The sequence below is a fragment of the Leopardus geoffroyi genome, chromosome C2 (assembly GCF_018350155.1).
Source record: "Leopardus geoffroyi isolate Oge1 chromosome C2, O.geoffroyi_Oge1_pat1.0, whole genome shotgun sequence".
NCBI lineage: Eukaryota > Metazoa > Chordata > Mammalia > Carnivora > Felidae > Leopardus > Leopardus geoffroyi.
Window position 1 is genome coordinate 18511441 of NC_059333.1, and position 13881 is coordinate 18525321.

Genomic DNA, 13881 nt, shown 5'->3' on the forward strand with positions numbered 1-13881 from the left:
AGGCGGGGCTCAAACTCACTAGTCATGAGATCATGACCTGAACCAAAGTTGGATGCTCAACTGACTGAGCCACCAAGGCGTCCTTATTGTTTTCTATTTTTTAAGTTTATTTATTTATTTTTGAGAGAGAGAGAGAGTGAGTCAGGGAGAGAGGGGGAGAGAGAGAGGATCCCAAACAGGCTCTGCACTGATAGCACAGAGCCTGATGCAGGGCTTGAACTTACAGACCATGAGATCATGACGTGAGCCAACCAAAAGTTGGACGCTTAACCGACTGAGCCACCCAGATGCCCCAGCAGCTCCCAAGTTTTTAGAAAGATAAACCAAGTTTAGATGAGGAAAAATACCACGACTTTATAAAGAATGGTTGGCCTCCGTGCCTCGCTGCTTTCATGACTCAGGTCTGGCGAGATGGCCAGACGAGAGGAAATGAGAATGAGAAGTCAGGGGCACCAGGGCCAAGCTTTGCCCCTAAGGAGTCAGAGGACCAGATGCAAGTTACCCCACTTCTCTGGGGTGCCAATAAGCCCTCAACAGAGGAAGGCTCGGCCTGGATGAGCCCTACGTCCACTTCAGTTCTAAACACTATAATTCTGTGTTCTTTTTCAACTTATAGGCACTGAAAAAGGGCTGGAGATGAATGGGTGAAGCGGTCACAGGATAGTACAAGATGAGGGAGGGGGCACCTAGCATGCTCAGAGTAAAGGAAAACCAGGCTCAATCAGATTCTTCCTTCCCAGATAAATGAAAGATAAGGTTCCTCAGGGCCAGCCGGCCAACATCTTCCCTTCAAGTGTGTGGAAGATGAGAGAGCGCCAAGCTTGAAAAATCAGGATGAAATTGCTACTTATATACAGAACTGCTTCTCAATCCCAAGGGATGAATAAAGCCCAAGGTTGTGCTGTTGTGGTTCATGGAGACTAAAGCGTACACTGAGTGATCATCACTGAAGACTGATTTCAAAAAAATGTAAGCCTAGGAGCGAATGCACCTCACTGTGCATGCTGGAGCTCCTTCGTCTCGACTGAAAAAATCTCTCATGGATGTTGTCTAGGTGTTAAATTATGGAGACTAATGAGACAGTATTAAGAACTTGAGTTACTCCAGCTGTTCCTAATATATTGGTCTACATTCTTCTATTTTTTTAAAAAAAAAAAGTTTATTTTGAGAGAGAGGAAAAGCAGAGAAAGGGCAGAGACAGAGGAAGACAGAAAACTCCAAGTAGGTTCTGCGCGGTCAGCACAGAGACTGATGCAGTGCTTGATCTCACCAACCTGGAGATCATGACCTGAACCCACATCAAGAGTCAGACGCTAAAACCGACTAAGCCACCCAGGCGCCCCTACCTTCTTCTAGATATAACCTGCGTACGGCTTTTGGACTTGTTTAGACATTTGGGTGGAAAAGCACCAAACGATGTTGATAGAATCTGAGTAAAAAAAAGAAAAAGTATTTCCCAGTATCACCCAGATAGGTGATGCCAAAACGCTCCAATGGAGTTTAAGCAAATCTATGACTTGCTTCCTTCCTTAGGCCAAAATTAGTACTAAAAACTTGACATTTTCTAAGATTTAGGTCAGGGTTGAGGCCAGGGCTCTAGAATCATCTGAAAACCAAGACTCGTGTCTTCACCGTTTCCTCTGTTTATTTCCATCTCATTTTATTCTTCCTCTGTGAAAGGAACTGACCTGCCTTGTTCCCCTTTTGATTTAGTCAGTATCTCTTACCAGGCTTCACAGACTCACCAGAACAAGGTGGTTATCTGGACCCTTGGCTCTGTGAAGTTTAGATAACAGAATCAATTTTTACCAGATAGTTGGAAAACAGAAATGACAACATTCCTTTCCTGACTGGGCTCCCTAAACCTTTTCATGATTTTTCTTTTCGGTACAATAATGAGGGCTGACGGGGCCTCTTGACACCGTTAGCAGTAAATGAATTTTTCAATAAAGACTAACGGAGAAAAAGTATGGGAATTTGGATTTTTTTTTTTTTTGACCCAGAGAGTTATATCTCCTTATGTCTTTACTTTCCATGTATACTCTATGGGAAATTTCAGCAAAAGCTTCTTAAAATTAATCCAATAGCTGTCTCCTTCAATTCTCTTTCCTGAAAGTCTTCACTCATCTATGGAGAGGTCCTGGCCACTTCTTAAGGGCTCCTATCCAGGAAGATTAAAGGCAGCGCAGCGAACTCAGGTTTTATCCTGAGGCATATCTTTGTAAACTTAGCAATACTTCCTTCTTTTTACGTGAGGAAATTTAAAGCGAAGCAGGCTCAAATGGGAATTGGATTCTGTCCTATTTCTCCCCCAAACTGGGAAGACACTGGTCATATACTCGCACATTCGTATTATAAATATTCAAAGGCTCTAATCCGGTCTCCTCCATATAACACACATTTTAACTCCTACTTTAAACTTCCAGAATGCTTTTTTTTTTTTGGCATCTCTTATGCCCTACTTTACAATGTCTGTCAGCCTAGTATTTCTACTTTCTTCTTTTATTAATCTATCTTCAAGGTCATGTGTGGAAACACCTTTCAGTGGAAAGAACCCATCCACTTTGACAAAAACGTACACTATAAACCTTCATTACTGCAAGGATCTTAAAAAAAAAGTCCAAAAAAAATGCCTTCAAAGCAGAGTTCCCTAAAATTTGCTTGGGGCAACACTGGTCCCAGGAGTTGATGCAGTAAACAAAAACAAAAACAGGGGAGCGAGGGGGATGCTGTACAAAGAGCTACAAAATTCAAAAAGCAATAAAATTCCAATTGTACAGCAGCATTTTGAAGGGTGGTAGACATTCTAAAGTAGAAATATATATTTAATTTTGTGTAATTGCATATTTCTCAAACTTCTTTGATTATGGAACTACTTTCACGTATGTATTTAACACTTAGTAACATACTGCTGTACTAGGGTTCCACGGTACACAGTTTGGAAATTGTGCTAAAAAACGTTACTCTTCCATTTTTCAAGAATTATTATTCTAGCTCATTCATGTATTGGAAAATAACCTTGAGATATAAATATAACTCATTTCTTCTTTACACTGTATTCACAGGAGTATTTATGGTTCATCTCCCAAATACCAAATCTCTGAGTGACTATTTGGCTGTTACAAGTAAACACAAAACATCTCTGCTTTTTTGTAATATTATGGTAACTTCATCTGAACAGTTCTTGGCTCATGTGCTGGGGACAGGCCATCAGTCATCACAGACAATTGCCACACTCACATGGCCAATATTCACCTCTCATTTGCCACTCTTCAGTCTTCATATACCGTATTCAAGTCACTGCCTATCGTATGTACTTCTGATACCTACCTCCAAACTAAAAGTCATATTTATTATTTCCCTCACTAAAAAAAAAAAAAAAATGTAATTAATGGTGTCCAGGTGAGACAGAACAGAGTACAAATCCTTCCTCCTCTTTGAGGGAGGGAGGGAGGGAGGGAGGGGGAGAGAGAGAGAGAGAGAGAGAGAGGAGGCACAAGGGAGGTAGGGACAGAAAGAGAGGGAGAGAGGGAATCCCAAGAAGGCTCTGTGCTAACAGTGCACAGAGCCTGAGGTGGGGCTTGAACCCACAAACTGTGAGACCATGACCTGAGCTGAAACCAAGAGCCAGACGTTTAACCAACTGAGCTACCCAGGTGTCTCTGACCCTTTCTGGTTCTGTTAACCTCGGTCACCTCCTCATCTGTGACATGGGAGGTTAACCCAACACAACTCACAAGTATTCAGTGAGATCCTGCATGTAAATTCCTGAGCCTGGCACATAATAATCCTTTGTTCTTATTAGTAATGAAGTGTCCTACGATGATTTTTCACAAACTTTTTACAGGTTTCATCCATGGTCATCCCTGAAACTTCTGGCAATTCTCCCTATTTTTCCCAATCGATTCCAACTTTTTTCACCCTCCAAATTTCCCTATGCCTTACCCACTGACAAACCTTTTTCTAGAAATAATTAGAAAATGCCAGACTGATTAAGAACCTGTAGTGAGCAGTATTAGCCCACTGCTGCCCATTCCAGCTGACCTAAATTCCTCACTCCTCAAACATTAACATGTTCCCCCCACACCTCAGTCCCAATTACCAGCCCCATCATGAAACTTCTAGATGTATTTACATGGTTCTTCCTTAGAATATCCTCCCTCTCACCCCCTTTTCTTTTCTTTTTATTGTTAGTATCAAATCCCCTGCAAAAAAACCCCTCTTCCTGATGTCCCTGATTAACCCTTTCCTTTTTTTAAGTTTATCTGTCTGAGAGACAGAGAGCATGAATGGGGGAGGGGCAGAGAGAGAATCACAAGCAGGCTCCACACCGTCAGCAAGGACCCCGATGTGGGGTTCGAATGCATGAACTGCGAGATCAACCTGGGCCCAAATCAAGAATGGGACTCTTAACCGACTGAGCCATCCAGGCGCCCCCGATCAACCCTTTCAAGGGCTATAGATTTATGACTCTAATTTTCTTCTGACACATTCATATATATACACACACAGACGTTATACCAAGTTGTACTTACTGATGTTAAGTTTCCCACTCTACTATGCCTGTTATTTTTTTTAAGTTGAGACGTAATCGACATATAACAACGTATTAGTGTTAAGTGTACAACCTGAGGATATATGTATATATTGTGAAACTGATTACCACGGTAAGTTTAGTTAACATCCCTCACTACCATAATTACAACATTTTTTTCCCTTGTGATGAGAACTTTTAACATAGACACTCTTAGCCACTTTCAAGTATACAATACAGGGTTGTTAACTAGAATCACCATTCGCTTTGTCTTTTTCCTCCCAGATAGTTTTCTCACATAAACATAAAGCTTTTTAAGCGGAGTGAATGTATCAGGTTTTCCTCCTTCCCACAATGGAAGCGTAAAAATACTTGATTGATCCATCAATGCTAAACACTTTCATTCTCAGTAGTTATATATACTTTAATGGGAATAAAAATCCCATGGGACATTTGGGGGCTACAGCAAAGTAAGGTGTTTGTTTCAGGACAAAAGCTGTATACGGAGTGCTTGTGAAGTTGTCATTTATTTGTTGGTTGGTTTGAGTGTTTTGTCATTCAGGATGTTGTTTATTGACCAAAGGTGTTCATGGATACTTAAAGCATATCTGCCTGGAATCTTCCCAATCATTTTAGGGTTAGGTAACACTTCTCTGGCGATAGCCTTTGCTAGGATTTTGAAAGTTGAGTTACTTATCAAAGATTCTAGAACTCCTCTCTCCTTAAGGAGGCGAACGTAAAGGGCAATCTCTAAGTATGATTCGTGTGGAGGCAAAGAGGTCTTCAATACCTTGCAGCAGAACATCCCTCAGCTTCAAAGTCTGTCACCCGTAGGGGCTGGCAACGGCCCCAGGCCACCGCGAGCTGTGGTTTCTGGCAGGTACTCTGGGAAGTTATTCCTCTTTCCCTCCATTCTGCAGGAGGCAGCCTGTCCTGTGAAATCCTCTCAGCACCTCTGCCAAGCAGCCTTTCCAAGCCTTTCCATCTGCAAACCAAGATGCATATCTTTCACATACCTGCCATGCGCCCTTGGGAGGGGTCAAAGTTTTGCCTAATTCTTAGCATATCCCGTAGTCCTACAGCTCTGTCCTTCTCCCCCACTCAAGAAGGCATATTGGAATACAAACGAATAGGCTGATAAAAGAGTCACCTTGAATCTGCTCTCATTTATGTGTTTTAAAAAAGTAAATCACTCACGAATTTGGGACGTTTATCGGCAGAGCATTACTCAGGGATCCAGCTAAGTAGCCCTGGCCTGACAGTTACTGTGCCAACTGACTGTCCCTGGCAAGGTCGATGAAAGGTCAAATTAAGACTATCCTTGTCACTAAATGACAGCTAATGTAAACTCCTGTTCTTTCAAGAAAAGAGAACTACTTTCTATTATAAAGCAGGCACTGTGTTAAGCGTCTTCTGAGTTCGGCACCACACCACCTGACAAGGGGGGATTTTCAGTAATGGAGGTTCTGGTAGCTTCCGTTACTATTTTCAATAACGATACGTAGTAGTCAAGATTTCTCAAAGCCTGAGTCCTTTTCGACCATCACTTATTGCTGCCCAATTAAAATTCTCTGAAGAAACAAATTGGTGCAATTTTCATCCAGTCTCCACTAAGCCTTCCTGCTACTGGGTTGATTTTACGCTTCTTACCTCCACCCAAGAGCTAATTTTAACAGTATTGTATGGGGCGCCTGGGTGGCTCAGTTGGCTAAAGCATCCAACTCTTGATTTGGGCTCCTGTCATGACCTCCTGGTTCATGAGTTTAGGCCCCATGCTGGGCTCTGCACTGACAGTGCGGAGCCTGTTTGGGATTCTCTCTCTCTCTCTCTCTCTATCTCTCTCAAAATAAATAAAAAAACTAAAAAAAAAAAAAAGTATTGTATTGGTTGAAGATACACGAACACTTCATGGATGCCATAGTGAAGTAAAGGCCCATGAATGAATCGTAACTGAAGAAAAATGGCAAGTGAAATGTCTCACCCTCTGTCTTCGTGCAGGCCTATTAGATATGTGGAGTTAAATGTAGGTATGCTAAATGCTAATTATCCACTTAAGCTTTTCTTTATGTCTATTCATTAGAAAGAAGAAAAAATCTCACTATGAATGAAAGCTACGCTCATCATTGGGAGAAAACATTTTTTTTTTTTTTCAATGTTTATTTATTTTTGGGACAGAGAGAGACAGAGCATGAACGGGGGAGGGGCAGAGAGAGAGGGAGACACAGAATCGGAAACAGGCTCCAGGCTCTGAGCCATCAGCCCAGAGCCCGACGCGGGGCTCGAACTCACGGACCGCGAGATCGTGACCTGGCTGAAGTCGGACGCTTAACCGACTGCACCACCCAGGCGCCCCTGGGAGAAAACATTTTATGGTGAAAAGTTTGAATGCTATTTACAGTTTAGACTTCTGTAGATATTGAAGACTGCGGTCAAGTCAAGGCAATAATAATGTCCTGTTGTCCTTGGGAAGGTAGAAAAAGATGAGTGAGAATACAATTCAAGACCTCCTTCTGGTTTACAAAAAGGAATCGGCATGAAGTTTCAGAAGGGAAGACAAGTTAACAGGCATGTGAAACTCTCAAATACGTCACAGTGCCATCACAGAAGAAACCAACCCTGCCGACAGCTTGATCGTGGCCTATTAGATTCCAGAATCACGAGAGACCAAATTTCTGTTGTTAAGCCACCCACGCTGGGCTACTTTATCATGGCAGCCCTATGGAACGAACACAGCACCCAACTTCCAGCTTCTATGGAGCTTGCTTTCGGTGATATTTGCAGGGCACAGATAACACCTTAAACGCACAACGGCAACACTATTCACGAACTACATTTGGGAGGTTTGGTAGTGAACGTGACCAGTGTGAATCCACAAAGTCAAAGGCCACGCTAGCCTGCAGACTGAGGCGGCAGTCGACTACTCCACGCTGCAGTGCTCACCGCACTCCCGGAGCACTAGGAAAAGACAGGGACAACCAGCACATGCTCAAAGGACAACGGCCAGAGGATGGGAGGCACCAGAACCCATGCAATTTGCACAACTGTTCAGAGAAGCGCTTCGGTTACTCTGTGAAGAGAGGACACTGGAGGCAGAAGCGGCGCGAAAACAGTTGGCAAATACGTGAAGCTCTGTGGTGTGGAAAAGACTAGTTTGGCCCGGATATGGGGGTACAGAAAGGACAGCTAAGTGGAGGTTAAAGGAGATGAATGTGAGAGATGCCTGGGTGGTTCAGTCGGTTAAGCATCTGACGTCAGCTCAGGTCGTGATCTCTCAGTTGGTGAGTTCGAGCCCCGTGTCAGGCTCTGTGCTGACAGCTCAGAGCCTGGAGCTCGCTTCGTATTCTGGGTGTCCCTCTCTCTCTGCCCCTCCCCCACTCGTGCTCTGTCTCCCTCTCTCTCTCTCTACTCCTCCCCCAACCCCCTCACATTCTGTCTCTGTCTCTCAAAAATGAATAAATGTTAAGAAAATTTTTTTTTAAGGAAAGCAATGTGGCCCCTCCCCCACCCCCACTCACACTGTCTATGTCTCTCAAAAATGAATAAATGTTAAAAAAAAATGTTAAGGAAAGGAATGTGGGCTTTATTTTTAACTTTTTTTTTAAGTTTATTTACTTTGAGAGAGAAAGGAGAGAGAACAAGCTGGGGAGGAGGCAGAGAGAGTGAGACAGAGAGAGAATCTCAAGCAGGCTCCACAATGTCAGCATGGTGCATGGAACTCAATGTGGGGCTCAAACTCACGGAACTGTGAGATCATGACCATAGCCAAGACCTAGAATGGGATGCTTAAACCACTGAGCCACCCAGGTGCCCCAAGGAATGTGTGCTTCAAATAGGGCAAGAACTTTCTAGTAACTAGAACAGCCCAAAGATAGAATGCATGCCTGAAGAGCGAGTGAACCTCTCCCAAGCTGAGGCATTTAAGCCTCAGAATGGTGTTGCAGACTTTCCTGCCAATGGGTGGTCAGTCCCTTCCACAGCTCTCCCGTGTTCTTGTGGCTAGGGATGTTCTTGTATTTCCTGCTCAGGGGATCCAGAAGGCACGTCAGGGCAGGAAATGACATTAAATGCAGAACAGAGAGAGTCGCTGGAAAGTAAAAGCCATCAGGATCTCTGAGTAGTGATAGAACAGGGGAAAATGTAAAGAAAGTCCATCATTCTGACACAGTCAGGACCTCACCCTCTTTCCCTGGGGAACATCTTGTCCAAGGGATGTGTGAGTGGGGGTGAATTTCAATAGGGGAAAGAGCAAATACTAAACCTGAGAACTTTTTATTTTTACAGATTATAACCCCACCTCTGTATTTTTGAATCTGTGCTTAATAACATCCCATATTCTTAAATTGCTTCCTCCTCTCTAGGACTGGCTTCATGGGCACGCGACCTGCACGACCCGGGGCCTGGTGATTGGTTTAACGTTCTGCTGTCACCGCCTTAAAATACTTCATTTTGGAACAAAGGGTCCCACCTTTTCATTTTGCAGTGCACTCTGCACAATTTCTAACTGGCCCTGTTCCCTCTCCATCTCGGAGTGACGCTCCTTTTTGCATTCAGAGGCTTTCAACTGTTCATACCAACCTAGGGAGAACAGGGAATTGGGGTGGTGGGTAAACGCGTGTTATTTGCTCTCAGGATTTGCTTAGGCAGCTCCCAAACTTATCACTGGGAATAACAGCAAGGGCCTCGCTGGCTTTTGTAGGTAGCATAGAATATAGAGCATGTAACCAAATATCGCACTATAACAAGTATTTGCTACTATTTGCTGGAGACCTTCCAAGAACAGGGGGCAAAGGAATCCAGGGGTCAGACTGGAGGCCTGGAAGGGGGAATGGTGAAGACAACATTCGGGGGAGCGGACAGCTGAATGCTGCCTTCTCAGGAAGGAAGCCAGCATCCTCCAGGCTGAGCCTTGATCCCAGTGGCCAGAGTCTGTGGCTTGCTTCCCTCCCACTCAGCACCACAGTGGACCGTGGCTTAGCGACTTCCGCTCCTTCAGGTCAAGAGCAGGGAATACGGCTGGGCAGTTCTAGACCATTCTAGCCCAGCTCAACACTAACCGGGAATTGGACGGCTTGTGTCTAATCTAGGAGACCGTGGCTTCCCAGCAGGTTCATTTCTGTCATCTAGGGCAGACACAATGGAGAACAAGGACAGAGTTTGAGGTCAGGACTTCTCAGTCATGGGGGTCTAATAGGAATCCTCTCTCGAAATCCTTTCCCGCTGACCTTTCACTTCACCCTAGTCTCAGATGGTTACATCCCTGCCTGACAACCGCCCCCCACCCCCCCCCCCCGCAAACAGCAACAAAAAACCCTGCTGATTGTTCCCTTCCCCAAACAAAAACCAAAAACACCCAACAAATAAGCAAAACTTTTTTCTTAAACCCTTCCTTCAAGGAGAAGTAAATAGGTCGCCCCCTCGTTCACCAGGTCCAGGGCCTTTCTCCTTTGGTTTGTTCTAAAGATAGATATGCCAGGTTGCTCCCGGCTGCTTTTGACGGGAAAAAAAATATATATACATACGTATATTAAGCTTTTACTCTCTCAACAAGCAAAGAAATTCCTGTTTCCTTTCAGCTTGTCCGGTTCCTGGTCTCTTCCAGAAACGCCTCCCCACCCCACCCCCCCGCAAACCAAGACAAAAAAAAAAAAAAAAAAAAAAAAACCGAAATGCGGATAAAAACACACCCCAGCAGCAGCCCTTTATACGACATCCCTGAGAGGCCTGCGGGGTCGGATGAGTCAAGCTCACGGGGACGAGCGGCGAGCGCTCCCGACTTTTCTGGAGCCCGAACGTCCTACGACTCACCTTTCCCTGATCCTGCACCGGTCCTCTCCCGGCCCCAGACTCTCGCTCCCGCTCGCGGAGGCCCCGGGGGCCGGCGGCCGGCGGCCGGGGCGGGGCGCGCAGGAGCGGAGGCCGCCGCACCTGTGGGCGCCGGGGGCGCGGGCCCCTCCCGGCCCAAGCGCGCGCAGCTCCCCGGCGGCTCCGCTAGGGGTCCCTCTCGGGTGCCGAACGGGGCGGGCTGGATCAGCTGACTCGCCGGGCTCCGAGCCCAGCCGCCGCGCTCCAGCTCCGTCAGTTTCCTCGGCAGCGGCTGGAGAGAGCAGCCGGAGCGGCGCGAGCGCGGGGGCAATCGGAGACGGCGGCGGCGACGGCACCGGCGGAGCCAGGGCGCGGCGGATCCCACTCGCACAGCAGCGCGCTCGGTGCCCCGCGCAGGGTCGCGATGCTGCCTGCATTGTCACTGGTCCTACTGGCCGCCTGGACGGCTCGGGCGTTGGAGGTGGGTGCCGCGCCTCGGAATTGGGGGTGGGGGCTGCGGTGGGAATCCCATTTCCCTAAATCTTTAATCCGAAGAAGCCGGGGGCAGTCCAGGGAACCCCTCTTCCCCTCCACGTCCCACGCCCCCGCTTGCGGGCGCCCTGCGCATCCGCGCCTCCGGCCCAGCCCTGGCCCGGGAACGCGCGCTCCGGCCGGCGGAGAGGGAGCTCGCGAGGCGTCGGGCTCCCGGGGTCCGCGGCGGTTGTGGGAGAGGAGGGGTGGAGGCGATCCTGAGCTCTGACCCTGACTCAGTCCCTGCCTCGCGGGCGGGGGCTGGGGGAGAGGCGAGAGACTTCCAGATGGGGGGTGGGGGAGAAGGGGGACGGAGCACGTGGGGAAAACCGAAAACGCAGCGTCCCTGGATCCCGTCCTCGGCTCTTGATCGGTGCCCTTCCTTCTTTCCGGCCCTGGGGAGGAGGAGCCGGGACAGCTCGGGAAGCAGCCCCCCTTTCCCTTTGCCTTTTCTGCCCCGTTTCACCTTCTCTTCTTATCCCCAGCACCTCTTCCCTGCCCGATCTCTCGCTCCTTGCCTTTGGCGGCTGCTCGCTGCGGCCGCCTCAGTGCGACCCCAGAGGGTCGCGCACCACCTTCCTTAGGCAAACTTTGTACATTCTGCGTCTCCCTTTTGTGTAAGTTGAGAGAGATGGGAGGGGTCGAAGACCCACGGCCACCTCGCACCTTCCCCAAAGCCTGGACGGCCCTGGCGTTCGCTCCGCACCTTCAGCTCCTTCCGGAGAGGGAGAAGGTTCCCGGGAACAAAAGCCGCGACACCCCGCCCTCGCCAGCCCGGGGCGCGGTGGCTGAGCCAGCCGCCTGGGTCTGTGCGCCACCGAGGCTCCCGCCCGACTCCCTTCCCGGAGCTGCGCGTCTGTCCCAGAGGGGGCTGGGGCGCTGCTGGGGCCGCTTTGGCGGAGCCTCGGGGGGCCCTCCACGGCCACTCCTCGTCACCTCCGGGGCTTGCTAATTCTGTGTCGGGCTGGAAAGTCCTTGGGGAGAAATTCGCGGACAGTGGGGTGTGCGTCGGATTAGGGCAGTGGCGGGCGGAGGGGAGGCGCGAGCTCTTCTCCCCTCCTGTGCATCAACGGAGGCGTTTGTCCGATTAAGGCGCGGTCTCTTCCCTGGCAGCGCTGGGCAGTCTGGTTTAGTCCCCCTGGGGGCGCGGGCTGCCGGGGAGGGTCCTCAGGGTCTTTTTTTTTAGGGTGCAGATAAAAGGATTGAATTGAGTGAAGATTAAGACGGAGAAGATGGCGCCTCTGCAGTGCAGCAAAGAAAAGCTGTGTGGAGGCTGCAGCCTGGTGAAATCCACCCACCACTAGGTGTATAACAAGTCTTCCCCATTCATCCAACTCTCGAACATTCAGCTAACGCCTGTGCAAAATGACTATTTTTCTTTTTACCTAAGGATGCTAAGAAGTTGTTTGCGTGACAGGAGGGGCAGACGAGCTTGTATGTCTCATCGTTTGGGTTCCCTTTTGGTATCTTAGCACTTGCAGTCTCTCCCAATTTTTCCATTTTTTTTTTTTTCCTCCTTTTCCCCTACCTCATGGTAATTTTCCAAAAAAAGCAATTCCCAGACCAGTGTTTTTCTGTAATTACCCTGAGGCTATGCAGATTACCACACCACTATGGTTTTTGAGTCCCTAATTTACAAGGTCATTGAACTTTTCCCCCTTCTTTTACCTGTAAGTGGCTCAGAAATCATCTTAGGGCTGGTTAAGACTGATTTAAGAAGTGAAGAATTTGGTTTTCCGTATTTTTAAAAAAATGCATTTAATTAAGGGGATTCTTTTTTCCTCCAATTACTTACATTTACTCCTACAAGTGTTGCCGTTGTTTTCCAGATTGTCTTTCTACATGCTAAAAAACAGAAATTAAGTAATTAAAAGCATATCATAACCTTTACATTTGGAGTTTTTGCCCAAATGTGAATATTTAACTTTTTTGAGCACTGGTTTTTTTTGTTTTTGTTTTTTTTCCTGTATAAAAAGAGGCAGCATTTAGGCAAATATGAGTCAGGTTTATTTTATTTTTTTGGCCTGTTTGCATTTCTTTGCCCTTTCTGCCATTCTTTTGGACGTTTTTACTTGTTACTGCCACTTCTTTCAAATAGTGGAGGTGAAATTCACAGTGCATTTTGCAAAGCATTGGTGGAAGGGTAGGCAATTCACTCTAATGAGGTTTGAGGAGGATTAATTCAGCTATATCTATGTCCACTGAAAGATGTAATTATGAGTTGAGTGTTTTTTGTAGGCCTTAGAAAATAGGTCTACTGCAGGTGGCTCTAAAAAAAGAAGTGAATAAGGGCAATGTTAATGGGGCCTCGACTTTTGGGGTTATTACCTGAGTCGATGAATTTGCCTGGTGTATTGACAGAGTATAAAATTAAAAGGCTCTAACATTTATTTGTTTAAATAATAGTGCTTCTTACATTTTAGTTTACCCTATTGAGGGGTTTAATCTAAACAGGGGAGGTTAACCTAAAAACAATTACTTGTTTGATAATGGTGGTAATTCACAGATTATGGATACCTAGTCATACTGACTAGTCCTGCCTTAGGAGTAGACATCTATACACAGAATCCTGAAGCCCAGATTTGATTGTGATCTTTAAGGAGTCACCGTTTCTTGCTAATCAATGGGAAATCATAATAACTGGCAGGGCACAAAAGCTTCTCTCTTGTCACCCTAACCAGAAGAGGTGCCTGATGGCATTTGGGAAGCTATTAGTACTGCGGAGAAGTATTCCAGATAGAATAATGATCCCTGGTCCTGATGGGGGAAGTGAAAAAGAACATGCAACTGAACAGATCTCAAGGTTAAGTTAGGAATGACTGATGGAAAAAAAAATACAAAAGAAATAACGTGGCCCATTGAATAATGGTTTAAAGGAAAACAGATTATGTTTGTGGATGAGGCTTTCTCCTTGTTGCTAGAGGATCCCTATTGTTATGCTACTGTTAATGGCATACTGGAGACTTCTATAGAGATATTTATAAGAAGATGAGGGTGTCAGTCATTCCAGAAAT

The 13881-nt window shown here is 46.7% G+C and overlaps 1 protein-coding gene across 8 annotated transcripts in view; it reads left to right on the top strand.

Annotated features, from left to right (window-relative positions):
* Window positions 1-10531: 10531 nt before the first annotated feature.
* LOC123610674 (amyloid beta precursor protein) overlaps window positions 10532-13881 on the top strand; it is a 278796-nt gene continuing 275446 nt past the window's right edge. For 4 of the 8 annotated variants that reach the window (XM_045501572.1, XM_045501574.1, XM_045501575.1 and 1 more), the window contains exon 1: window positions 10601-10817. In XM_045501572.1, coding sequence (XP_045357528.1) covers window positions 10761-10817 — 57 coding nt within the window. In that variant the 5' untranslated portion in view covers window positions 10601-10760. Of the gene's footprint in view, window positions 10818-13881 lie in introns of all 8 variants that reach the window. The other 4 variants (XM_045501571.1, XM_045501578.1, XM_045501576.1 and 1 more) reach the window with 4 other exon arrangements.